We start from the raw sequence: 27732 nt of genomic DNA on the forward strand, positions 1-27732 counted from the left end.
CCCACAGCGCCATGAAACCGCCCGGTATACGTGCGCTATACAAATATGTTTAAATTCAAATTAAATTCACATTATACAGGAGATTACAAGTTAATTGAGGTGCATTCTCAACTTTAAAAATAGCTCAGCTAAAAGTAATTTGGCAACAGTGAGCTAATAACGATTAGGCACACCTAGCGCTCTGGTGTTAATTATGCTGTTTAGTACAAAGCCTCATCACTTTCCATGCTGCATAAATGTAAGAAGCCACTGGGTTAAAAACAGAGTCAACATCAGTTCTTTGGCATAAGTATATGGCAGCATTGCAATGTCTGATACCATTCCTTTTAAAAAGAGGGAAAATAAATCTTCTCCTTGCTGGCAAAGAAAAGGAGCATAAAATGCATAAGACTCACTCTATGCAGTATATTAGTAATAGCAAACATAATAAAGGAAATGAAAAAGTTATTTTGTCCTGGCCTGTCTTTTCAAGATCACTTTGGTGAATTATGTTATGGGTGATATGTCATGATACAAACTATTCATGTATAAACGTCTTGCTCTACTTGTTTATATATCTCAGGTAAACCAGCGCCAAGATGGACATCGGCTGTCTCGAAACTGTGGTGGCCAACTCGGCCTATGTGGCGGCCCGCGGGAGCGTGGATGCCAGCGCTGCGCAGACCATGCGCGACAAAAAGATGCGGGCCAAGCTGAAACTTCCAAACATCTCCGTGTGCGAGCACCTCAAGGACCAGATCGAGGTGGGCTTCCAAAGCCTGTGCATCAAGCAGCCCATCAGCAAGCGCCTCTTCCAGCAGTTCCTGGAGGACACCGAGGAATTCCGGCCAGTCGTCAACCTCTGGAAGGACATTGAGGAGTACAATATGGCGGAGGAGAACCTTCGCGGCCAGAAATCCCAGAGGATCATCAACACGTACATGGAATCGGCCTCCAAGAACTTCTGCTCTTTCTTGGAGGAGAAAGCGATCATGCGAGTGAAGGAAGATGCCAAGAATGGCCACCACGATCTCTTCAAAGAGTCGGAGCAGCTGTTGCTAGCCCACTTGGAGAGCCAAGCCCTAGCGAAGTACAAGGAGAGCCTGTTCTTCCTCCGGTTCTTGCAGTTTAAGTGGCTGGAGGCGCAGACTGTCACAGAAGAATGGTTTATGGACTTTCGGGTACTGGGGAAGGGGGGGTTTGGGGAGGTCTTTGCCACCCAGATGAAGGCCACCGGCAAAATGTACGCCAACAAGAGGCTGAACAAGAAGCGGCTGAAGAAACGCAACGGCTATGAGGTGAGATGCTTTAAAATTGTTACCTGTGTCCAGATGTTCAAGAATTCTTGGACCTGGATTAAGAGATTCTCTTCTTCTAATCCAGTCTAAATCTGGAGCTAGAGAGGTTGACCAGTTCTAGTGGTTTTCCTGTACACACCTGTCGAAATAGGAGTGCGGATCACAGGACTCGGTGTGGGCTGGAGTGGCATATACAGTGGCATAAATGGTAGTTCACAGACCACACCTTAGCCTAAATGACCAGTTCCGCTTTAGGAGAGGCACGGATAAGCTTTAGGGGAGCTCACAGGTCCTGGCATGGCTCAGACTTGGATGAACAATGTGGCATTTGTAGGCATTGTCTTAGTGCTATTGAGTAGCAGGACAATTTCCAAGCACTAGCTGGTTCTGAATTAATAGTTGGGAAATTGGAAATTCCAGTTCACCAGTTGCAAATGGTTCCCACCTGCTAAACCTGTGGCATATGTGTTGGTTTTACATTGGACTAGTTACGCCCATCAGAAAAACAAGAGTTTACTAGTTAGTAGATTACCATCTGATTTCTATTGGCGCAAGTCACGTTCTCCAAAGCAGGTCACTGTCTGTCCCAAGTCCATGTTACCAAAAGGTTCAAGTAAAAACTATATTAAATGGTCACCTGGAACCTCCAGATGGGAGTACGTAGTGAGATATAGTTTAGCAGTAGTCAGTTCACAGGTCCATATCCTCCTTATGCAACCATCCCATGATGCATTTGGGAAATTAATATTATTCAAAATTTTGTTTCGAAAGCTCAACTGAACATTTGGAAATGGCTGTTGTAGAATGTCCCTGTAGGTCAGTCAGGGCCAGCTTTAGGGCAGTGCGACTGGTGCGGCCGCACTGAGCGTTGACCTGTGGAGGGGGCGCTGACCTCAGGGGGGGGGTGTGTTTAGCAATAACTCATGATTAGAGAGATTAGGAGAAATTTTGCCCGATGTTAGTGAGAGAATCTGAGGAGGCGGTCATTGGGCGTGTGGGGCGCCAAAATTGATTGTCGTACTGGGCGCCACCAGCGCTAAAGCCGGCCCTCAGGTCAGTCCTCAGAACTGTATTGGCCAACAAGGGAGACAGGAAAAACTAATGCGGGGTCTGACAATTCTTTGTGCCCACCGACCCCTTAGGGGACACCACATAAAATGGGACGCATGACTATTTCATACATTTCATTTCGGAACAGGCGTGTTGGGTACAAGTGGTTTCCGTTGGGTATGATAAGGTGACTGTCGGATTACACATGGAATTTTTACATGCACACTGACAAAAACACACACACACTCACTCTGGTTTCTGTTTTGAAGGTCTTATGAAATGTTGGTTAGTTTCAAATATTGTGTTTTAAGTCCTCCTAAACCACTGCCCCTGAGCCCGTTCAAGCTCTGCTTCTAATATAATGTATTTTCACAAGATACGCCAGCGTGATTGTTGGGAAAATTGAAGTACCACCCCCCCACCTCCCGTAATCTTACTGACCAAGCTACGCCCCTGCTTAGCAATGGAGGGGGAAATTTGTGCTGTAAAATGTGCCATTTGGCATTACTTTTCCTAAAAATATTGTTGGGATTGGAAGCACCCAAAACCCCCACTGGAGCAGTGCTTGAAATGGAAAAATAGAAGTGCATATACCCTGTACAAGAGTACCTGCTTGTTTCTGAGAAGTGCTGGTACTCTCTAATTAAAAGTATTACATTTTCCTTGAGAAGTGCAGGTACTCTTAGGTACTCTCCCTCTCAAATTAAAAAGGTGCCGGTACTGAGTTCTGGCCAATTTAAATCACTGCATTGGACAGAGTTTCTCTCACTAGCTGGGCTTGCGCGGTGCAGTGTGAGTCTAGTATTAAAACATTTGCCTCACTTTTTTTACACTTCTGGTAAACCGGTGGGATTGGTCAGTTGGTCACAGCAGGGTGCATGTCGCGCCAGTCCAAGTGTATTACAGACAAAATAATCTGAGGCCGAGCAAAGAGGCTTGTGGTTAAAAAAAACTCGGAGAGAAGCCACAGAGCGAAGGGAGGACTCAGAAGGGGGAGGGAGAAGAGAGGGGGGGGCTGGCATAGCTCATAAGGGTGTAAAATAGGCCTGCTGCAGGAGAGCCCCGAACCCTTAATGGTTGACTTATATATTTATGCGTTTTTATTTAGTGCAAACATTACTTAACAGTGTCAGATCACTTTCCAATAGAGTGTAGAACGTTACATGAGAAATTCAGAGTAACAGGGTAGTAGGTGACAATACGTATAGCCACGACAGTTACTCATGGTGAGAGTTGCGTATTTACAGATTACATATTTAGAGTTAAATCTATTTAAGTTTACACAAATACATGTTACATATTTACAGTTTACAGAATTTAAGTGGAAAGGTTGTTATAGCTCTCGAAAGTGTCATGTAACACTCATGGTCACGCCATTAAAAGTGAGGGCGGATGCCAGGTGGGGAGCTTGGCGACGAGTACCCACTCAGCACCCCTCCCCCAAACTCATCATAGGCCCCAATTCTAGCCAAGGCCAATGATATCTGTGAACTGTGGGAGACTCCAGAGCCCCTCATCGCATTCTGCAGGGGGTGGGGCCATCATTCTCCATTACTCCACTGATACGTCAACAAGGCTGATTAATTCACAATATTAGGACCAAAGGAATTTTAGAGACCGGCGGGGTCCAATTCCCCACTATACAACTAGAAGACACAATAGTAGGCCCCTGGGTCTAATTTAATGTAAAGGTGGTGGGGTATGTGTAACAAATTGAGGTCTTTAAATCCAGTATATGAAACAGATTAGGTTTATTGAAGATAAGATTCAGGTCAGGAAGATAAAATAGAATGAAATAGATCCAATAATAGAAACCCCACCAGGAGCAGATGGACTCCAGCTCAGCCTCAGATGTAACTGTCCCTGCTTTCAAGCAAATACAATTGGAACACTATGTGACATCATAGATGCCTGCTGAGCAAGTAATGACAAACACTAAAGAAGTAACAATTGTTGAGTTTAGACTCGCTAAACTCCAGACGGGTTCCCAGTTCACAATGAAAACATGGTTTTCTATAATGAGTTCATTAGCATTTTATTTCGAATGTTCAAATTTGCCTTAATTCGTTTGTGAATTTTACAATTTCCTTCATATTAGTAACATAATCCAATTCTTATGCTACTGGCATCAATATAGATAATGCGCTATTTTAACAACACCCAATGCATTTCGGGTCGAAAATACATGACCCTTCGTCAGGGGTCTGTTGAATGAAAACAAAACAGGACCAGGTTAGTCACTCTTCATATTATCTGAATATCAAATACAAAATACGTTTAACACATACGAAGCAGAATGCACAATAAAACATTCATCTGTCAAAAAATCGTAAACAGCGTTCTCAAATAATCATAGTCAATTATGCTCACATCGCGCTCCTCAATGGTTTACAACTCATTGTAGATCTAAACTTCATGTTCATTACGAAAACGTTAAAGTGTAACATATCTTATAACACAAACTCGTGTGTTAACACACTCGAGTAACACTCACGTTAAGCTTGGCGCGGTTGCGCTTCCCGGTGCATTCAAAGCTATTACCTGGCTACAAAGCAACAGAGCTACTCATAGGTTGGCTTGCGTTACACGTGATCGCGGTATCAACCAATGGCGTTGAAATACCGTGATCATGTGATATGAGTGCCGTGACTTCACAAACTGAAGGCGCCATGGAAGGCGACTAGAACTACATTGCCCATGATCAGTTAACTCGATTCATCATGAGAATCATGCAATGTTATTGACTGAAACAATGATTAACATGCTACTGCTTAAATAAATACCTGGATGAAAATATAAATGACAACATCAAATGTGGAAACGAACGAAAAATGTTATACATTACCACCTTCTTTGGGGGAACAAAACAGAGTTGAAACGCTAGCTGTAGTTTGAATTATGCTATAATACCCATGCATGCTCAATGCGATCATTTAAACCCCAAGGCAGGGTAGAATTAAGTCTCTTTATCCAGTAAAATTCCGCTCTCAGTCTCTGTTTTATCGGATCCATGTCTGGGCTCTGTGTGATCGACTCGATGACCATGAATTTTAATTGCGAGATCTGATGATTCATCTCATTCCAATGGCTTGCAACTGATGACTTGAGATTACGTTGTCTGATATTGCTTTTATGTTCCGTAATTCGGATTTTAACTTTGCGCTCAGTTTGGCCAATGTATATTTTGCCACATGGGCATTTGATCATGTATATGCAGTTGGATGTGTCACACGTACTGGAATGTTGCAATGCAATTGAAAAACCCTTAGTGGGATGAGTAAGTGTTTTACCGCAAATGACGTTATTGCAATGGATGCAATTAAAACATTTCGCCATACCTTTCCATTTGGTTTTATCTTTGACCGGTGCATTTAGCAATTCTTTTAAGTTCTTTGATCTTTGAAATGCGAAGGTTATGTGATCATCATATAATCCTTGTAATTCGGGTTCCAACTGAATCAAATGCCAATGTTTAATAATGCATTTTTTAATTCTGGCCGAGTCTGATGAATATTTGAGTACGCACACAGTTTTTTGTTGTTGAGATTTTTGCCTTCTCTGTGTTAACAGATCTATTCTCTTGATTTTGTCTACTTTCATCAAAGCATGCTGTAATACATCTTGTGGATAACCTCTTAGTTTGTACTTTGTTGTCTGTAGTTCGAAGGATTTGACTAGTTCTTGTTCTGTGGATATGATTCGCTTCAGTCGTATGTACTGAGACATTGGCAAATGTTTTTTCAATGGCTCCGGATGAAAACTTTGGAATGCCAAGCATGCATTTCTATCCGTGGGTTTATGAAAAACTTTGGTGCTGATGTCTTGATTGTTAATAGTGATGCTCACATCCAGAAAAGCTATCGCTGTTTTAGAGATGGTGTGGGTGAACTTAATTCTCTCATTCTGATTGTTCAAACACTTTATGTTATTGACCAATGTATCTTCTGTACCGTGCCATATTAAAAAGATATCATCGATGAATCTCTTAAACATGATTATACCTGCTTTCCACTCCGGATTGTCCAGGATGTAATCTTTCTCGAATTTCTGCATGAAAATGTTCGCATATGAGGGAGCCCCCCCAAAGCCCATTGATGTACCATTGGATTGGTTATAGAAACGACCATTCCACTCGAAATAACTATGGTATAATGCGAACTGCATCAACTCTAATATCAAAAGTCTCTGATATTCTTCAAGATCACTGTGTAATAAACACCATTCCAATGCTTCAATGCCTTCCCTGTGGGGAATGGAAGTGTACAGAGACACTACATCAATAGTACATAAATAATACGACTCTCCTTGTAGTAATTTGACTTCCTTCAGCATGTTCAAAAAAGTTGTGGTGTCCTTGATGTATGTCTCACTGCTTTGAACTAACGGTTGCAAAAATGTATCTACAAATTTACCTACTGGTTCCGAGATTGATCCACAGGCGGAGACTATGGGTCTAAACGGCGGTTTGATGGGGTCTTTGTGGATCTTAGGCAACATATACAGTTGCGGTCTTCTTGGATATGTGATGTGAAAATAGGCATGAGTTTTCTGAGTAATCCATTTCATGGTTAAAGCATGATCCACGATTTGATATAATACCTTCTGGTATTCTTGTGTAGGATCTGAACTGAGAGGGAGGTATATATCTTGATTAAAGACGTGCTCATTAACACTTGAGTTGTAGAATTCAGTGTCCATGACTATAAGGGCGCCGCCCTTGTCTGCTCTCTGGAAGGTTAAACTTTTGTCTTGGTTCAAATTTTTCAAAGTATTCCATTCTTTTGGATTCAGGTTGTTATGTTTCGGTTTGCCGAACGGTATTTTTTGAATGTCAACCATTACCGATCTTTCGAAGGCTTCTATTGATTTGTGGGTCATAGGAGCACAAAAAGAACTTGGTGGTCTGAATTCATGGTCCCATGTGGGACTCTGTGACTGTGAACTACTCTCTTTGAAGAAGTATCTCAATTTCAAGTTTCTAAAAAACTTAAAGAGGGCTAATTCCGTTTCTCCAACATTAGATCTATATGTTGGAACAAAGGTGGTGCCCTTGTTCAGCGTATTCAACTGTGTTTGTGACAACTGTTTTGAAGATATGTTGATGACTAAGTTGTCTTCTGAACTTGACTCCGTGTCCGTTTGGCCACTTCTTCTTCTGTTTCCTTTTCTCTTTGCTCTTCTTGTCGTGACGTGGTTGGTGGAGCGTTCGCTGCTGGACTGACGTCTAAAAAAGACGGCTGTTGAACAGGCACTTGACTGGTAGATGGAATCACAGATTTCTCTTTGCTTATGATGATTGGTGGCCTATTTTGGGCAACATCTGATTCCGATACCACACTTTCTTGCGAGGATGAGGCTGCTGATTGTTTCTGTTTGGGTTGAGTTTGCCATTTTCTTTGTTGATATATTTCAGCCCACGAGTATACTTCGTCTAACTTGTAGTCTAAAGTATCACGGCGATACTTCCTTAACTTTCTCTCGTTCACTTCTTTGGCGTAACGGTCTAGTCTCTGATTTATCTCCTCTAATGTTTTGTCCAAATCCGGAATTTTATTCAATTGCTCTTTAAGATTCTTAATTTCTTCTTCCAATTCCAACAGGACTTTTGAAAGTTCCTCTACTATCAATAGCATCAAGTCCAGAGAACATTTATTCAATATTTGATACCACCTCTCTAGAAACTTTTTACTGTTGGCGCAAAGCATTGGTTTCAGCGCTATTCTGAGGCCCCTGGGGATTCTTAAATTTTTGTGGTAGTGTATCAGCGTGGTTGCATGCAACCTCTGGTTGACTTCTCTCTTACTTATATATTCAAATTGTCGAAGAATTTGAGCTGTGGTTGATTTATGCGGAGTGATGCATCTGGTCTCCTGAATGAGATCATAAATGTCTTTAGCTGCTTCTGTGGAATATGCTAAAGTTTCTGCTCTGTTGTTTGTGGATTGTGCTATGTCATCCATCTTTGATTTGGTTATTGGTGCTACTAAGGATCGGGTATGACTGCAAAGTGATACTGAAAAAGAATGGTATCCCGAGCACTCCTCTTAGGTATAGATTAATACTGTTACTTTTGGTCTCCCACGTCGTCGCACACAGTCATGAGCGTGCCTTATGAACAGTAACAATTGTTGAGTTTAGACTCGCTAAACTCCAGACGGGTTCCCAGTTCACAATGAAAACATGGTTTTCTATAATGAGTTCATTAGCATTTTATTTCGAATGTTCAAATTTGCCTTAATTCGTTTGTGAATTTTACAATTTCCTTCATATTAGTAACATAATCCAATTCTTATGCTACTGGCATCAATATAGATAATGCGCTATTTTAACAACACCCAATGCATTTCGGGTCGAAAATACATGACCCTTCGTCAGGGGTCTGTTGAATGAAAACAAAACAGGACCAGGTTAGTCACTCTTCATATTATCTGAATATCAAATACAAAATACGTTTAACACATACGAAGCAGAATGCACAATAAAACATTCATCTGTCAAAAAATCGTAAACAGCGTTCTCAAATAATCATAGTCAATTATGCTCACATCGCGCTCCTCAATGGTTTACAACTCATTGTAGATCTAAACTTCATGTTCATTACGAAAACGTTAAAGTGTAACATATCTTATAACACAAACTCGTGTGTTAACACACTCGAGTAACACTCACGTTAAGCTTGGCGCGGTTGCGCTTCCCGGTGCATTCAAAGCTATTACCTGGCTACAAAGCAACAGAGCTACTCATAGGTTGGCTTGCGTTACACGTGATCGCGGTATCAACCAATGGCGTTGAAATACCGTGATCATGTGATATGAGTGCCGTGACTTCACAAACTGAAGGCGCCATGGAAGGCGACTAGAACTACATTGCCCATGATCAGTTAACTCGATTCATCATGAGAATCATGCAATGTTATTGACTGAAACAATGATTAACATGCTACTGCTTAAATAAATACCTGGATGAAAATATAAATGACAACATCAAATGTGGAAACGAACGAAAAATGTTATACATTACCACCTTCTTTGGGGGAACAAAACAGAGTTGAAACGCTAGCTGTAGTTTGAATTATGCTATAATACCCATGCATGCTCAATGCGATCATTTAAACCCCAAGGCAGGGTAGAATTAAGTCTCTTTATCCAGTAAAATTCCGCTCTCAGTCTCTGTTTTATCGGATCCATGTCTGGGCTCTGTGTGATCGACTCGATGACCATGAATTTTAATTGCGAGATCTGATGATTCATCTCATTCCAATGGCTTGCAACTGATGACTTGAGATTACGTTGTCTAATATTGCTTTTATGTTCCGTAATTCGGATTTTAACTTTGCGCTCAGTTTGGCCAATGTATATTTTGCCACATGGGCATTTGATCATGTATATGCAGTTGGATGTGTCACACGTACTGGAATGTTGCAATGCAATTGAAAAACCCTTAGTGGGATGAGTAAGTGTTTTACCGCAAATGACGTTATTGCAATGGATGCAATTAAAACATTTCGCCATACCTTTCCATTTGGTTTTATCTTTGACCGGTGCATTTAGCAATTCTTTTAAGTTCTTTGATCTTTGAAATGCGAAGGTTATGTGATCATCATATAATCCTTGTAATTCGGGTTCCAACTGAATCAAATGCCAATGTTTAATAATGCATTTTTTAATTCTGGCCGAGTCTGATGAATATTTGAGTACGCACACAGTTTTTTGTTGTTGAGATTTTTGCCTTCTCTGTGTTAACAGATCTATTCTCTTGATTTTGTCTACTTTCATCAAAGCATGCTTTGTCTAACTTGTAGTCTAAAGTATCACGGCGATACTTCCTTAACTTTCTCTCGTTCACTTCTTTGGCGTAACGGTCTAGTCTCTGATTTATCTCCTCTAATGTTTTGTCCAAATCCGGAATTTTATTCAATTGCTCTTTAAGATTCTTAATTTCTTCTTCCAATTCCAACAGGACTTTTGAAAGTTCCTCTACTATCAATAGCATCAAGTCCAGAGAACATTTATTCAATATTTGATACCACCTCTCTAGAAACTTTTTACTGTTGGCGCAAAGCATTGGTTTCAGCGCTATTCTGAGGCCCCTGGGGATTCTTAAATTTTTGTGGTAGTGTATCAGCGTGGTTGCATGCAACCTCTGGTTGACTTCTCTCTTACTTATATATTCAAATTGTCGAAGAATTTGAGCTGTTTAAGAGATTCATCGATGATATCTTTTTAATATGGCACGGTACAGAAGATACATTGGTCAATAACATAAAGTGTTTGAACAATCAGAATGAGAGAATTAAGTTCACCCACACCATCTCTAAAACAACGATAGCTTTTCTGGATGTGAGCATCACTATTAACAATCAAGACATCAGCACCAAAGTTTTTCATAAACCCACGGATAGAAATGCATGCTTGGCATTCCAAAGTTTTCATCCGGAGCCATTGAAAAAACATTTGCCAATGTCTCAGTACATACGACTGAAGCGAATCATATCCACAGAACAAGAACTAGTCAAATCCTTCGAACTACAGACAACAAAGTACAAACTAAGAGGTTATCCACAAGATGTATTACAGCATGCTTTGATGAAAGTAGACAAAATCAAGAGAATAGATCTGTTAACACAGAGAAGGCAAAAATCTCAACAACAAAAAACTGTGTGCGTACTCAAATATTCATCAGACTCGGCCAGAATTAAAAAATGCATTATTAAACATTGGCATTTGATTCAGTTGGAACCCGAATTACAAGGATTATATGATGATCACATAACCTTCGCATTTCAAAGATCAAAGAACTTAAAAGAATTGCTAAATGCACCGGTCAAAGATAAAACCAAATGGAAAGGTATGGCGAAATGTTTTAATTGCATCCATTGCAATAACGTCATTTGCGGTAAAACACTTACTCATCCCACTAAGGGTTTTTCAATTGCATTGCAACATTCCAGTACGTGTGACACATCCAACTGCATATACATGATCAAATGCCCATGTGGCAAAATATACATTGGCCAAACTGAGCGCAAAGTTAAAATCCGAATTACGGAACATAAAAGCAATATCAGACAACGTAATCTCAAGTCATCAGTTGCAAGCCATTGGAATGAGATGAATCATCAGATCTCGCAATTAAAATTCATGGTCATCGAGTCGATCACACAGAGCCCAGACATGGATCCGATAAAACAGAGACTGAGAGCGGAATTTTACTGGATAAAGAGACTTAATTCTACCCTGCCTTGGGGTTTAAATGATCGCATTGAGCATGCATGGGTATTATAGCATAATTCAAACTACAGCTAGCGTTTCAACTCTGTTTTGTTCCCCCAAAGAAGGTGGTAATGTATAACATTTTTCGTTCGTTTCCACATTTGATGTTGTCATTTATATTTTCATCCAGGTATTTATTTAAGCAGTAGCATGTTAATCATTGTTTCAGTCAATAACATTGCATGATTCTCATGATGAATCGAGTTAACTGATCATGGGCAATGTAGTTCTAGTCGCCTTCCATGGCGCCTTCAGTTTGTGAAGTCACGGCACTCATATCACATGATCACGGTATTTCAACGCCATTGGTTGATACCGCGATCACGTGTAACGCAAGCCAACCTATGAGTAGCTCTGTTGCTTTGTAGCCAGGTAATAGCTTTGAATGCACCGGGAAGCGCAACCGCGCCAAGCTTAACGTGAGTGTTACTCGAGTGTGTTAACACACGAGTTTGTGTTATAAGATATGTTACACTTTAACGTTTTCGTAATGAACATGAAGTTTAGATCTACAATGAGTTGTAAACCATTGAGGAGCGCGATGTGAGCATAATTGACTATGATTATTTGAGAACGCTGTTTACGATTTTTTGACAGATGAATGTTTTATTGTGCATTCTGCTTCGTATGTGTTAAACGTATTTTGTATTTGATATTCAGATAATATGAAGAGTGACTAACCTGGTCCTGTTTTGTTTTCATTCAACAGACCCCTGACGAAGGGTCATGTATTTTCGACCCGAAATGCATTGGGTGTTGTTAAAATAGCGCATTATCTATATTGATGCCAGTAGCATAAGAATTGGATTATGTTACTAATATGAAGGAAATTGTAAAATTCACAAACGAATTAAGGCAAATTTGAACATTCGAAATAAAATGCTAATGAACTCATTATAGAAAACCATGTTTTCATTGTGAACTGGGAACCCGTCTGGAGTTTAGCGAGTCTAAACTCAACAATTGTTACTGTTCATAAGGCACGCTCATGACTGTGTGCGACGACGTGGGAGACCAAAAGTAACAGTATTAATCTATACCTAAGAGGAGTGCTCGGGATACCATTCTTTTTCAGAAACACTAAAGAAGGACAGAGAAGAAATGAAAGCAGGATGCAACACATCTCCCCCCTTGACAAAATAAAACAAGATAAGAAAACAAAAGAGAGAAGAAAAATTGATAATAGAACATACAGCATATACAGAGTAAAAATACTGGTAAAGTAAAAGAAAGAGATAAAACATCAAATGGTGAAAGTACGAAACAAAATACAGTCACCCCCAAGGTACAAAATCCACAAGAATGGAAAATAATGGATTTGATAAATTAAATACATCTGTAAGACAAATCCACAAGAATGGAAAAAGGTGGATTTGATAAATTAACTTCAGATCAAATTAAATACATCTGTAACACAAATCCACAAGAATGGAAAAAGATGGATTTGATACATAAATAAGAACTTCTCTACACGTTAGATCATTTAACTGATTCATATCAATGAACAACCTTCCTCTCCTTAAAACATCAAACAAATTGAACACCACTAAAATATTAGAGCACTTACGTGGTTCAATAAATAAGCAACCTGTTGTTGTGTTGTGTAATAGGTAATGTACCTTTAACTTTGCACATTCCACATTCTTTAGAATTGAGTGTACTGTGTTCCACTTTCCTCTATGTGTTCTACATTTATTCAGTTGACGCTGACTGACTACCTGTCAGCTGTGTACCTGCTTGTTTAAGGATTAAACCTATTTCAACCTACATTGAAGTGTCATTCTTCAATTCAACAAGTGGCGACGATCGGGATATTCTACTCTTCAATATTTAAAAAGATAATAATAATTTGGTTCTTTGTGGATCTGCAAGCAGAGACGACGTGAGGGAGTATCTGGAGGCGCTTTTAAAGAAATCGGAAAAGACTTTGAGTTGCTGGGCGGTGAGCATGTTCCCTGTGTTTTGTGGAGCAGTAAATATTTATTTTATTTGGATATTACACTTGTTAGAGCAAACGCGCATTGTCACTCGGAGCTCTTACTGTAGCATTTTGAACAATGCCGATTGGAGTCTTCGCGCGTGACTGCCTCTGATGCTCCTCATCCGCACGCTCGCAAGTTCTCTGGCTATCTCCAGTGTCTTTTGCTCCACCGTCAAACGTTCAACGTGAACGTGTGCGTCATACGCGGCGGCCATTTCGGATTGGTCTAGCCTACTCGTAGTCGGAAAACCATTTAACTGACACGAGTGAATTCAGCTGATTCAGTCACACAGGGAAGTGACTATTTAAAGCGTTTTTAAGGTATTTACAATCATTTCTTATATTATTTAAGAAATTCTACGATTTTGCATTTTGGCATTTCTTTTGCTTTTTCGAACTTTAACATTCCTGGATCTTAAATTCACTGGTGGTGAAGAAAGGACAGTGAAGGAAAGACTATCCATTTCTCTTATATCTCAAGTAAATATTTATTATTTTTCTATTTCACTGAACAATTCCACCAGAAGTCATCGCATTTAAAAAAAAAAATTATTTGGAAATGAGTCAACAAACTTTCTCTTTGAGTAATCCGCAAGACTTTTAGTCCAAAGGTTCTTCACCAGACTTGAAATGGTTGGAGTGGAAGGACTATTTTCTGAATTACATGGAGACTGTGGACTCTGATGGCAAAATGTCTGTGGAACAAAAGAAACGCATCCTTTTGCACTCTTTAGGTCCACAAGGTCTTAAGTGCTATAATCAGATGAACAAACCTATTGTTGGGGCTGGGGACAGTAATGTTTTTACTATTGCTCTGTCGAATTTAGATAAGTATTTTTGTATTGGTATTACGCGGTATACATTTTTTCAGAGGAAGCAATCCAAAAATGAAAGTGTTGATGACTATGTGGGTGAGTTAAAAAAGATGGGGAAGGATTGTGCGTTTGGTATGTTACTGGATGATTTGATTCGTGTTCAGGTTGTCATGCATGCAAACAATCCTGCAATTCAGGAACGTTTATGGATGAATGGCGACGCTTGTCTAGATGACATCTTAGTCTTAGTTCGTAAAGCTGAAACTTCTAGCAGGTGTGCTAGTGCCTTGAAATCCGATAGCACTACAAAAGATATTGTTGCTAAAGTTAGCTCCAATTATAAAAAGATCAGCAATTTCAAACAAAAGAATGAAACTTGGGCAAAACCTAAAATGAGTGGTGAGACTCCTAAATGTTACAGGTGTGGGAGTTCTGAGCATTTGGCTTTTGCTAAGTCGTGTCCGGCTAAGAAGAGTAAATGTGGTGCTTGTGGTCTGTATGGCCATTATACCAAAGCATGTAGAAGGAGAACTAAGACTGTCAAATGCATTCAGGAGGATGTAGACTCTGATAATAACTCTTCCAGTGGTGATGATCAAGCCTCTGAATGTGCAGTAGTCCTAAAAAAGAAACTCCTTCTCAATATTCGGGATGGATGTTTATTGGTTGACAATAAGCCTGAATGTTGGATGCACATAGGAGGTGTGCATGTAAAAGTTTACACGGACTCTGGCTCGCCTTACACTATTATCAATAAGGATGTTTGGCGTAGCAATTTTGTTGACCGAATTGGTTCAAATTTATCCTCTCCTGATATTGACCCTGAGGGTTATAATGGTGGGAAGATTGATATCATTGGTTTTCGTTGGTTGAAATTTGAATTCAAGAATCGCAAATCTTTTGGTAAGTTATACATTTCGAAAAAGGGACCATCGGTTTTAGGATGGAAAGATCAGGGTGATTTACATATAATCCTCGATCCCAATTCAGTTGAAAAGGTTCTGGTAATGGATGAAGGGACCAAGACCAGTGATGTACTGCTAAGGAAATTTCCTTCTGTTTTTCAGAAGAAAATTGGCAAATTAAAGGATTTTGAACATAAGATAATCTTAAAGGATGAAGCGTCCCTATTGCCTTAAGACAAGATGTTGCGTCTGAGCTTGATAGATTAGTCTCCTCTGACATAATTGAGCCTATTGAGGCATCTTCTTGGGTTTCTCCCTTGGTTGTGGTGAAACGTGCAAACGGAAAATTGAGACTCTGTGTGGATTTGCGCCATTTGAATGATAATATAGCGGTGGATCAGTTTCCCTTACCAAAAATAAATGAGATGCTAGCTTTACTCGATGGTGCTAAGTGGTTCACCACAATTGATTTATCTGCCGCATACCACCAGATTCCTTTATTTAAAGACAGCAAGCAATACACAGCTTTTATAACTCCGCAAGGTTGTTTTCAGTTCAAGAGAATGCCTTTCGGCTTAGCTTCAGCAGCTGCTGTTTTTCAGCGCTTAATGCACCGGTTGTTCTCCACCGTTAAAAACACAAATTTTTTCCAGGATGATATCCTCATTTTTGGGAAACACAAGGAGGAGCATGATAAAAGTCTAGAAAAAGTATTGAGCATTTTGGAGGAAAAGGGTCTGACAATTGAGTTTTCAAAATGTACCTTTGCCAGTGATCATGTTACCTATTTAGGTCATGTTATTGACTGTGAAGGGATCAAACCTAAGCCTAACCTCATTGACGCTATCAAATGCGCTCCCTCTCCTAAAGGGAAAGATGATGTTAGATCCTTCATTGGTTTAGCTGAATTTTGTTCTAAATACATTCCTAATTTTGCAACCAGAACGTATAATATTAGACAACTCTTGAAAAATAAAACTAAGTTTGTATGGTCTGTGGAGTGTGAACAGGATTTTGAGGACATAAAAAGCTGCATCACAAACATTGCTTCGTTAAAGAGTTTTAATCCTGAAGCACAAACCATTATTACTACCGATGCCAGCATCAAGGGACTAGGTTCAGTTTTGTCTCAAGTTGGGGTGAATGGAAAAGAACAAATAGTGGCTTATGCGTCTAGGTCTTTATTACCTACTGAGGAAAAGTATTCGACCATCGAAAAAGAAACCTTAGCATGTGTGTGGGCTGTGAATCATTTCAGAGCTTTTGTGTGGGGTACAACATTTATTTTACATTGTGATCACAAGCCGTTACTCAGAATTTTAACCACTGAAGGAACCATAAATACTTCTGCAAGAGTAGCCAGACTTGCCATCAAGTTGCAAGATTTTTGTTATAAGATGGAATTTGTACCTGGGAAAGAGAATTGCATAGCTGATTTATTTGTCTAGAATGCCCAAACAGCTTGTAGAATGTGAAGATGATTTGTGGAATTCTTTCCAAGTTGCGTATGTGCATGACCTGGAAGGTACTGGTATTATGAAAGAGAAGTGGGACGAAGAATATCTTAATGATAATGAATTAGCATCAGTGAAATCACATCTAGCTGGTTCCTGGCCAAAAAAAGTGGATAGTAAACATCCCTTAAAGTCTTTTTGGGAGGTCAGATTTGATCTAAGTATCAGGGAAGGTAATATCTGGTTTGGTGAAAGGGTCATTCCTCCCAAAACGTTGCGTTCATCTATCATGGCTTTATGTCATGAAGGACATTTTGGCATTGTCCGTTCCAAACGCACTGTTAAAACTTCATTTTGGTGGCCTGGAATGGACGCAGATATAGCTAAATTTGTGAGGAATTTTAAATCATGTCAAGCTGCTGATAAATCTTTGGTCTTGTGTAAGCCTCCTATGGGCGCTATGGTGGAACCTAATTCACCATGGGAGCACACAGCTATTGACATTATGGGTCCCATTGGTAATGACCAGAAGTATATTTTGGTGTTGATGGAGCTTTTCTCAAGGTGGCCTTTTGTAAAGATTGTTAATAGAGCAGATACTGATACTGTTTTACAGTTTTTAGATAATTATTTCACTTTAGAAGGCATTCCTTCTGTTTTATTAAGTGACAATGGCGTTCAGTTTATGTCCAGTAAGGCTAAAGAGTACTTTGATAGATTAAGTATCAAGCACAAAACCACTGCTTTGTATAATCCAAACAGCAACGGCATGGTTGAGCGCTTCAACCGAGTCATCAAAAACACCATTCAGATGTCTGCAAGTAACAAGGATTGGGAAACTCAGGTATTAAAAATGGTTTGGTCTTACAGAACTTCTATTTGTGAAGCCACGGGGTTTCCTCCTTTTGTTCTTATGCGTGGTAGAAATCCACGAACAAAATTCACTCCTGGGTGGTTGTTCAAATCTAATGTTGTTAATTGGTCTGAAAATTTTGTAAAAGAAAAAAGTCAGGCTTCACACCTAAAGAGTAAAGTTTGGTATGATTCAAAGCATAATGTTAAAAATGTTGACATTGTTGTTGGTCAGTGGGTAAGAGTTAAAAAACCTAGCAAATCTCCGAAGGAGGAAAGTCGTTTGTATGAGCCTATGCAAGTTGTGGAGGTCATGAACAAATCTGTTCATCTTACCGATGGACGGGTGTGGAATCTTAAAAGGATTGCTAAATGTTGTGATCCCTTGGATTCTCTTAACAAAAACAATTCTTCTGATCCTTTGGATTCCCTTAACAAAAACAATTCTTCTGATCTGTTTGATTTGGTTTCTTTGCACTCTTTTAGAAAATCCTCTAATTTGTTTGACTTGGAAGATTTGATGTGCTCAACTTCATCTGAGTCATCTAATGTAAATGTCTCCAATGAGGTTGTTGTTAGCTCTAATTTAGCTGTTCCTAGTGTATCAGGTTTAGCTAATCAAGATGTTTTGACAAGTTTGACTGTTCCCAGTGTTCCTGTTTCGAGTTGTGCCAGTCAGGAAGCATTCAACACCAACAGGAATTCTAGACGTGAAAAAAGGCCTCCTGTTTGGTTGGCTGATTATATTTCTGTAAGTTTTCCATTATAAAGCAAGACATATATATATATATATATATATATTCATTTATGTATAATTTATTTCGTTTTTTTTTTGTTTTTTGTTCAAGAAAAGGGGGCCTCCTGTTTGGTTGGCTGATTATATTTCTGTAAGTTTTCCATTATAAAGCAAGACATATATATATATATATATATATATATTCATTTATGTATAATTTATTTCGTTTTTTTTTTGTTTTTTGTTCAAGAAAAGGGATGATGCTTGTTATAATCATTTTATTGTTTTTTTGTTTTTGCGTTCCAAAGGGGATGTGTTATGTTGTGTAATAGGTAATGTACCTTTAACTTTGCACATTCCACATTTTTTAGAATTGAGTGTACTGTGTTCCACTTTCCTCTATGTGTTCTACATTTATTCAGTTGACGCTGACTGACTACCTGTCAGCTGTGTACCTGCTTGTTTAAGGATTAAACCTATTTCAACCTACATTTGAAGTGTCATTCTTCAATTCAACACCTGTGACTCTTTAAACATCAAACAATGTGAAAACCTCTAAAATATCAGAGCACAAATGTGGTTCACATCCCAAAATAAAGCAACCATCCTCTCTTTAAAACATCAAATAATTTGAATACCTCTAAAATATTAGAGCACAAAAGTGGTTCAGATCCTAAAATAGAGCAACATGCAGCTCTTTTAACCTTGAACAAAATGAACACCTCTAACATAGTAGAGCACTAATGTGGTTCAGCAAAGCACTAACTTTTAAGGCTCATCCTCGGATGCAACCTCAAACACATTAAATCTAGAAGCACTATAACTCCTCACATAACACTCTTAAGGCTCATCCTCGGATGCAACCTAAACACGTTTAATCTAGAAGCACTAAAGCAGCTCCTTGTAAAATTGAACACCTCTTGCAGAATAGAGCACAGCATTGCTCTTTAAAATTAACTTGAAAAAAAATTGGAGCACCTCAACATTGAGCACAGAATGTGGCCCCGCAAAATACACATGTACACACCAAAAGACCCAACACATGAACAAGAAATTTAAATGCACCTGCAATCAAACATGCAATCTACACCGGATTTAAATAAAACAGCTGAGCACCTCAACCTAAATTGAGCATATGAATGGCTCACTCCATTGAATAACTAACACACCAGAAATCTGAATAAAAACAACAGAGCACCTCAACCTACGTTGAGCATAAACATGGCTCCCTCCATTAAAGATACTATCTCACTGTAGTATTATCAGCTCCAATACACACATATACCAATCATAAATCACAACATAAATAATATGCACTCGTTCCCAAAAACACATATATGAGACTCTACCACCTCTTTCATAAAACTAAATACAATAAAATGTTAATATTCCCTTAAGCAATAAAATGAGTAAACAAACTCCGGTGAGCGATCTCTCACCCGAGGTCTCTGTCTTTGAATAAAATGAACATAAATACCATAAATTTGTATATGTGACATAATATAGAAGAAGCTCCGGTCCGAAATGTTGACCCGATGCCTTGCAGAGGTGTTGTCATGGTGATATTATCTAAAATGGCCGCAGACGTCGTAATTGCGTCCTTTTTACGGGAAGTTGGACTTGTAGAAGCAACGTGAATGACACGATGCAAGCATTGTTTTCATCAGGGAATCAAACACAGTCATTGACGAAAGACTTAGCTCGAGATTGCTCCGCTCGAGCCCAGTTCTGAAGGTAACGGTAACTTGCCTTAACTGTAAAAATACTTCAATTTTTGTGACATCCGATGAGGATTGAAATATTGTTTAAATAGTTATTAAACGCTGTAATCACACTGCCAGACATCGCAAGTGACTTTGAAAACAAAAATGATCAAAATCTCCCTATACTCGTAGGAAGACAGGAAACTAAGCACCCAAACAGTTCCACTAAATGGCGCTTGATCCTCATACAGTCACGCATTACTTGCAGACGAAGTTTCCTTTCCAGCTTCAGTGTAAATACTGCCACTTGCTCCTCACGCTGTCATCACAGTTTAAATATAGATCAATAGATCTCTTATACTTGTAGTAAGGCAGGCACCTCTTCTTAACAGTGCTTTGCTATGCTAACAATGTCATAAGTCCGTGTTCATAAACTTGTGACAGTCTCTGATAGCAGTTGAAACGCTGCACTCACAGTTTGCCTTGCTCTGCCTTTCATTAACAATTAAACACGCAGCGATGTATCAGCAACAGGTCCCCCGCAGAAGCTGGAACAAGATCACTGCAGACCAGCTCGCTACTTCCCTGAGCAAGAACCCTCCCACCAGCACAACGAACCCCAGCCAAGCGGCCACCAACTTCACGAAATGGATCAGCGACTGCGCAGATGACCTCGCCCCTCTGAAGACCCCGCCGAGCAGACCCGGCAGCAAGAAATCCCCATGGTTTAACGACGAACTCAAGAGCTCCAAGAAGAACTGCAGAGCACTCGAGAAAACCTGGCGCAGAGACCCAACACCGGACAACATGACTGCCCTCAAGCTCGCCACCCGAAAACACCACCAACTGATCCACGCCACCAAGAAAACCGCATTCAAGGAACGACTGGACAACAACGCACACAATAGCAAGGAACTCTTCAACATCGTGAAAGAGCTCTCCAACCCCAACGCCGGAAACAACGACATCACCCCTTCGCAAGACCTCTGCAACTCCCTCGCCTCCTACTTCCACAACAAGATCGCGGACATACACAACAGCTTCAGCACTCAACCGACGCACACCACGACCGAACCACCGCCCCCCACCACCACTCTCCGCGCCTGGACCCCGATCAGCACCGAAGACACCATCCGCACAATGAACTCCATCCACTCCGGATCTCCGACCGACCCCTGCCCTCACCACGCCTTCAACAAGGCCGACGCGGTCATCGCACCCCACCTGCGGGACATCATCAACACCTCCTTCGACACGCCACTTTCCCGGAGAGCTGGAAGCACGCCGAACTCAGCGCTCTACTCAAGAAACCATCAGCCGAACCCACCGACCTCAAGAACTACCGCCCCATCTCGCTGCTCCCGTTTCCGGCAAAAGTCATCGAGAAGACCGTCAACAAGCAACTGGCCGCCTTCCTCGAGACGAACGGCTCCCTCGACCTCTCGCAGTCGGGCTTCCGGGCCAACCACAGCACCGAGACCGCCCTGATCGCAGCTACCGATGACATCCGAGCCCTGCTCGACAACGGAGAAACAGCGGCCCTCATCCTCCTGGACCTCTCCGCGACCTTCGACACTGTCTGCCACCGTACTCTAGTGCAGCGCCTCAGCAACGTTGGAATCCAGGAGAAGGCACTGGAGTGGATCATCTCCTTCCTCGCCGGAAGGACACAGAGAGTCCGCCTCCCCCCGTTCAGATCGGAGGCCACCGAAGTCATCTGCGGCGTTCCTCAAGGCTCCTCGCTCAGCCCAACACTCTTCAACGTCTACATGAGCCCCCTCGCAGCCATCGCACGCCAGCACAACCTCAACATCATCTCCTACGCCGACGACACCCAGCTGATCCTCTCCCTCACCAACGACCCCGCCACCGCCTGAGCCAACCTGCACGAAGGGATGACAGAAGTAGCCAAATGGATGTCGAACAGCCGCCTGAAACTGAACTCGGACAAGACGGAAGTCCTCATCCTGGGATCATCACCCTCCGCCTGGGACGTCTCCTGGTGGCCCCCCGCCCTGGGCAGCGCACCCAAACCCACAGACCACGCACGCAACCTGGGCTTCATCCTGGACTCCTCCCTCTCCATGACCAGACAAGTCAACGCCGTCTCCTCGTCGTGCTTCAACATCCTGCGCATGCTACGTAAGATCTTCCGATGGATCCCCACCGAGACCAGGAAGACGGTCACCCAGGCCCTCGTCACCAGCCGTCTGGACTACGGCAACTCCCTCTACGCCGGAACCACCGCCAAACTCCAGAAGAGACTCCAGCGGATCCAGAACACCTCAGCGCGACTCATCATGGACATCCCCCGCCGCAGCCACATCTCCGGACACCTGAGAGACCTACACTGGCTCCCGGTCAACAAGAGAATCACCTTCCGGCTCCTCACCCACGCACACAAAGCCCTACACAACCAAGGCCCAGGATACCTCAACAGCCGCCTCAACTTCTACGCTCTCAAATGCCAGCTTCGATCGACCAGCCACGCCCTCGCCGCCGTCCCCCGCATCCGAAGAGCCACCACAGGAGGAAGGTCCTTCTCCTACCTGGCCGCCAAGACTTGGAACTCCCTTCCGACCCACCTCCGCCTGCCCCTGGACCACCTCGCCTTCAGGAAGCAGCTCAAGACCTGGCTGTTCGAGCAGTAGCGGACCCCCTCCCCCCAGCGCCTTGAGACCCTCCGGGTGAGTAGTGCGCTATATAAATGCTTTGATTGATTGATTGATTGAGGCACTTCCTTAATTACAGAATCATTTTTCTTGACAAGTTATCTTCTTGTCAGGCTGCACATCGTTTTCCCAACAACTACGTGTGTAAAAGTGCTCAAATCCTCAGCCTTCCCTGTGGCAAGGTTGCTTTCTCACTTGTAATATCTAATAATATACAAATACTGCGCATCCACTTCCTCACACTTGATGGCAGACTTTTAAAATATGACAGACATCAAAGTTCAGTGTCTAGTTCTCAGGTCAATAATGTCCAAATCATGCAGTTAGAACTCCAACACCCTGGGGAAACAGGCTGTCCAGATCACAAAGGACACTGGTGGGGTTAACCAGGGTGCTTTCATTAAATACCTTTTCCTCTTTGGGTTCAAAAAGTTCTCCAGTTGCAGTAGTCTCAAATTCTTAGTTGCAGTAATTCAGTCTTTTCTTCACGCATAGGCTCTGTACCTCGTCGCCAAAATTGTAACAAATTGAGGTTTTTAAAGCCAGAATATGAAACAGATTAGGTTTATTGAAGATAAGATTCAGGTCAGGAAGATACAATAGAATAAAGTAGATCCAACAATAGAAACCCCACCAGGAGCAGATGGACTCCAGCTCAGCCTCAGATGTAACTGTCCCTGCTTTCAAGCAAATACAATTGGAACACTATGTGACATCATAGATGCCTGCTGAGCAAGTAATGACAAACATTAAAGAAGGACAGAGAAGAAATGAAAGCAGGATGCAACAGTATGCCTTTCTTAGGTTCATTCCCCTCACCCACCCATAGGTGGCATGCTTCATCATAGGGGATCTCCTCTGAGATGTTTCAAGCCCACCAATGGGCCTCCATTCGCACATCTGGCTTGTCAATCCTCCATGGATGCCTCCACATTGAAACTCCGGCATATAACTGAAGGACACACTACAAGACCCACAAACCAACACGGACTCATTCGAGTCGCCCATTGGAGGGCTCATATTTTTAAGTGAGAGATGTGGCCTCTATGCCAAAATGACTGTCACGCCGCTGAAGAGTGCAATGAGCACGAAACGCATCCAGCGTGAATCGACAGGCATGCAGTAAACTGGATCAGCCCGCCATTCCGGCTTTTACCTCATGAAGGTTGCTGCAGTGGATGTCAGAGTGAGTCTCCAACAGGTGGGAACCTTGGAGCTTTGATATATATATATATATATATATATATATATATATATATACTAGCAGCCCGTCCCGACGTTGTCCGGGTATGAATTGCTGCCGGCCAGTAGTATATTGTTTTGTAGGATTTCGTTTTGATAGCCTTTCTTATCTGTGACAGGCCTGTGAAACGCTCCGATTCACAGTGCACTGCTGATGCACTTAAGAGTGCACGTTCAGTAGTGTGTGAACTCGAGTTTCCCTACTTTTTTTTTCCTTGCAATATTATATAGCGCGAACTCGACAACATGGCATGAGCACAATTTACATTACAGAAGAACACATTTATTTGTGGTAGGCATGGGGAGACAAAGCGATTTGCCTGGAATCACAGGATGTTTAGCTGTTGCCGAGATTCGAACGTAGCTCCCCAGCTCTAAAGTTCGCAATTCTAGAACTTGTGGCGGGAGGTGTGTCTAAAAGTGTATGTTGGTGCTGGCCATCAATGAGAGAGACTTGTGCATTTTTCAAATGGGTGGTGAAAAAATATGAGTATGTTGCTGGAGATGTGGGCCGCCGTGACACCAATGTACTTACCGGGGGAGGGTAATCACCCATTATTCCGCAACTTTCTTTCTGCATACCATCGCTCCGCATACTTTCATTACAAAAGTACCATGACTCCGCAATGCCATTATAACGCATGGCATTACATTTTATATGCTTTTACCATGCATTCATTTACAACAAAATTCGTTGTAAATGCATGAATGGTAAAAGCATGTTTTTTTTAAATGTTTGGATAAGGTAAGTATGGGTATAGGGGTATATGTTTTGGGGTACTGAGGTATATGTTTTGGGCTGTTTGGGTATTTTAAGGGTTCAGATATAGTTTTGGGTTATGGGGTACAGGGGTGGTTTTAGGGTTTAGGGATAGGTATGGGTTTTGGGTACAGGGGTATTTTTAGGGTTCAGGGCTCGGTTTGGGTTTTGGGGTATAGGGGTATTTTTAGGGTTCAGGGGTAGGTTTGGGTTTTGGGGTACAGGGGTATTTTAAGGGTTCAGGGGTAGGTTTGGGTTTTGGGGTACAAGGGTATTTTTAGGGTTCAGGGCTAGGTTTGGGTTTTGGGGTACAGGGGTATTTTAGGGTTCAGGGGTAGGTTTGGGTTTTGGGGTACACGGTTATTTTTAGGGTTCAGGGCTAGGTTTGGGTTTTGGGGTACAGGGGTATTTTTAGGGTTCAGGGGTAGGTTTGGGTTTTGGGGTACAGGGGTATTTTAGGGGTTATGGGCTAGGTATGGGGTTTGGGGCACAGGGGTATTTTTAGGGTTGAGGGCTAGGTTTGGGATTGGGGTACAGGGGTATTTTTAGGGTTCATGGGTAGGTTTGGGTTTTGAGGTACAGGGGTATTTATAGGGTTCAGGGCTAGGTTTGGGCTTTGGGACACAGGGGTATTTTTAGGGTTTAGGGATAGGTTTGCGTTTTGGAGTACAGCGTATATTTATAGGGTTAAGATGGGTTAAAGTTTAAGGGTGTTGGGGTATTTTAAGGAGTAAGGGTGAGTTATGATTATGGGGTGCAGGGGTATTCTAAGGGTGCGGGTGGACACCCGGAGCTGGAATGTACAGAACCTGGGAACAAAAAACAATGAAATATTGGGCACAACGCTCGCTTTTTTTCCCCGCAATCCCACGCCCCGCACACACCCACGCCCCCAGCACACACCCACAGTACACGATATGAGACATGGCATGAAGGGCGGAACGTACCACACGCCCCCAGCGTTTGTCACGCCCCCAGCACATCCCCACAGCACAACGCAGACACGCCCACAAGGGACTACTTTGCTGGCACGGTTCTTTTACCTTTTAAATGTATATGGTGGGCGTCTGCATAGCCTATGCCCTTCTGCTGCAACTGCCCTTTCCAACGCTGTATTGGGTGTTGTGATTGGTGCTGTGGTTCCTGAGATTACCCGCCTCAAAGGTTTGGGCTCTCTCTTTATTATATTAGTATGGATAGATACAATTGATTTCACAAGCACAGCGCAAGCGTTATGCAGGAATAAACTAAAAAGTGCAGACAAATTATAGCGCCACAGTCTCATAAACTTGGGCTTCTGGTCGCAGTGGTGTCTGCAACCCTCGCCAGGGGGTGTGTAAAAACGCATGTTGCAATCTCACTGTAATGCTGACAAACCTTAACATGTGCAGACAATTTATAATACGACAATTCCCGTAAACTGGGGCCTCTGGTCGAAGTGATGCTGGTGTCTTCACGCACTGATTAAACACCTCATTGATCACTGTAAAGCAGCGCTTTGGCAGAGACCTGATAAAACCTCAGCACCCAAATTGTTTGCGATGTAGAATTCCATTTTTTATAAATGTGATGTTATAACAGGAGAGACATTTACTGTGCGTGGTGTTAAAGTGGAAACAGCAGCAAATATGAAATGGAATTCACACCCAAGGCCGTATTGAATCGCAACCGCCCAGAGAAAAGCTGAAACCATGATGCCTTAAGGGAGAACCAGGAAACTCTGGAGGTTATGGCCGTTTTGGGATTTACTGCAATCCTTTGGCGCATGAATGCCTTTTAGAATGTCCCAGAATCCTTGTGGGACTTTAGGCCATTTCGGAAACTTTCAGAAACTTTGGGAAACTTTGAGGAGCTGGGATGCTTAAGGAAGTTTCCAGACTCCTCTGGCAAATGAGTGCCATTTTGGAATATCGTGAAATTGTTTTGGGAGTGGGTCCACTTCAGAAAGTCTCAGAATCCTTTGGGCAGTGGGGCCCATATGCTATGAACGATGCCAGCAGCTGTCTGAAAGTTTGACAGCACAAGATGGTACACAAGCTTTCACGAACTTTGGTTATCATACCTCCGTTTTTTTTCTTTTTACTTCCACCATACATTATTTTTCTCTTTCTCTCACAGGATCTCATACTTGCTGCTGTTCTAAATTGATTTGTGTGTCAGTCTGGGCAGGTGTTGTAAGGAATACCCAGACCCTTTGCCGTGGTTTGCCGTAGAAATGTGTTGTGTTTTTATGTATCCATCATCCCAACTACTGATAGCAAAGGGGCAAAAGGCATGTGTACTCTATTAATGCCCTTTAAATTATTGTGATTTTCGTCCTACTTACATGTACACATATAGTGACATTTGCCCCATGTAAGGGGAAATAATAAAAAACTGTAATCAAAAAAATATGAAATGACTTCACCCGATGAATATCACAAACCACTGATTCTCTCTCCCTCCCCCGCCTGCTGCGTCCATGTTCCGTTATCAGGTGTTTTGATCAAATATCTCTGCCTCTTGTGAGTCTCCGTAGCTCCGGGGGGAGGAGGGTTAATCCGGGCCTCAGTCCCTGTATTCCTGCACACTTTTACCGATTCCGAGTAACCACAGGCCTGTTTTATTTATTTTTCTGAGTTGTCGAGGGGGCTTCTTTTTGCCTGTTTATTCATTTATTTGTAGCCAGGCCCGGACTGGCTGTTGTGTGCACCGGGCAATCCCCCGGTCGGCCGTAAGGGTGGGGGCCGGTTTTGGGCCCCGGGGGCCGTTTTTGTTGCAGAGCCGTTTTTGCAGCATAGCTGCAAAATCGGCCCTGTAACAAAATCGGCTGAAAAGCGGCCCTGGCAAAGCGCTCGCCCCCCTCCCGCCCAGGGGGCGGGGGGGCCGGCCGAGCACTTGGCCAGGGCCGGTTTTGGTTCCCAGTCCGGCCCTGTTTGTAGCCCGTCCCGACGTTGTCCAGGAGCAGAAGGCTGCTTCTGGGTCCCCGGCCGCCCCGACGTTAAGGCTGCTTCAGGGCCCCCTGCAATACTGA

General features: G+C 42.1%; 1 protein-coding gene across 1 annotated transcript in view; it reads left to right on the plus strand.

Annotated features, from left to right (window-relative positions):
* The first annotated feature begins 570 nt into the window (after positions 1-570).
* LOC144798479 (rhodopsin kinase GRK1-like) overlaps positions 571-27732 on the plus strand; it is a 129060-nt gene continuing 101898 nt past the window's right edge. Inside the window, exon 1 of the mRNA XM_078669377.1 lies at positions 571-1277. Within this exon, the coding sequence (XP_078525503.1) occupies positions 579-1277 (699 nt within the window). The 5' untranslated portion in view covers positions 571-578. The remainder of the gene's footprint in view (positions 1278-27732) is intronic.

This window comes from Lissotriton helveticus, chromosome 12 (assembly GCF_964261635.1).
Source record: "Lissotriton helveticus chromosome 12, aLisHel1.1, whole genome shotgun sequence".
Lineage (NCBI taxonomy): Eukaryota > Metazoa > Chordata > Amphibia > Caudata > Salamandridae > Lissotriton > Lissotriton helveticus.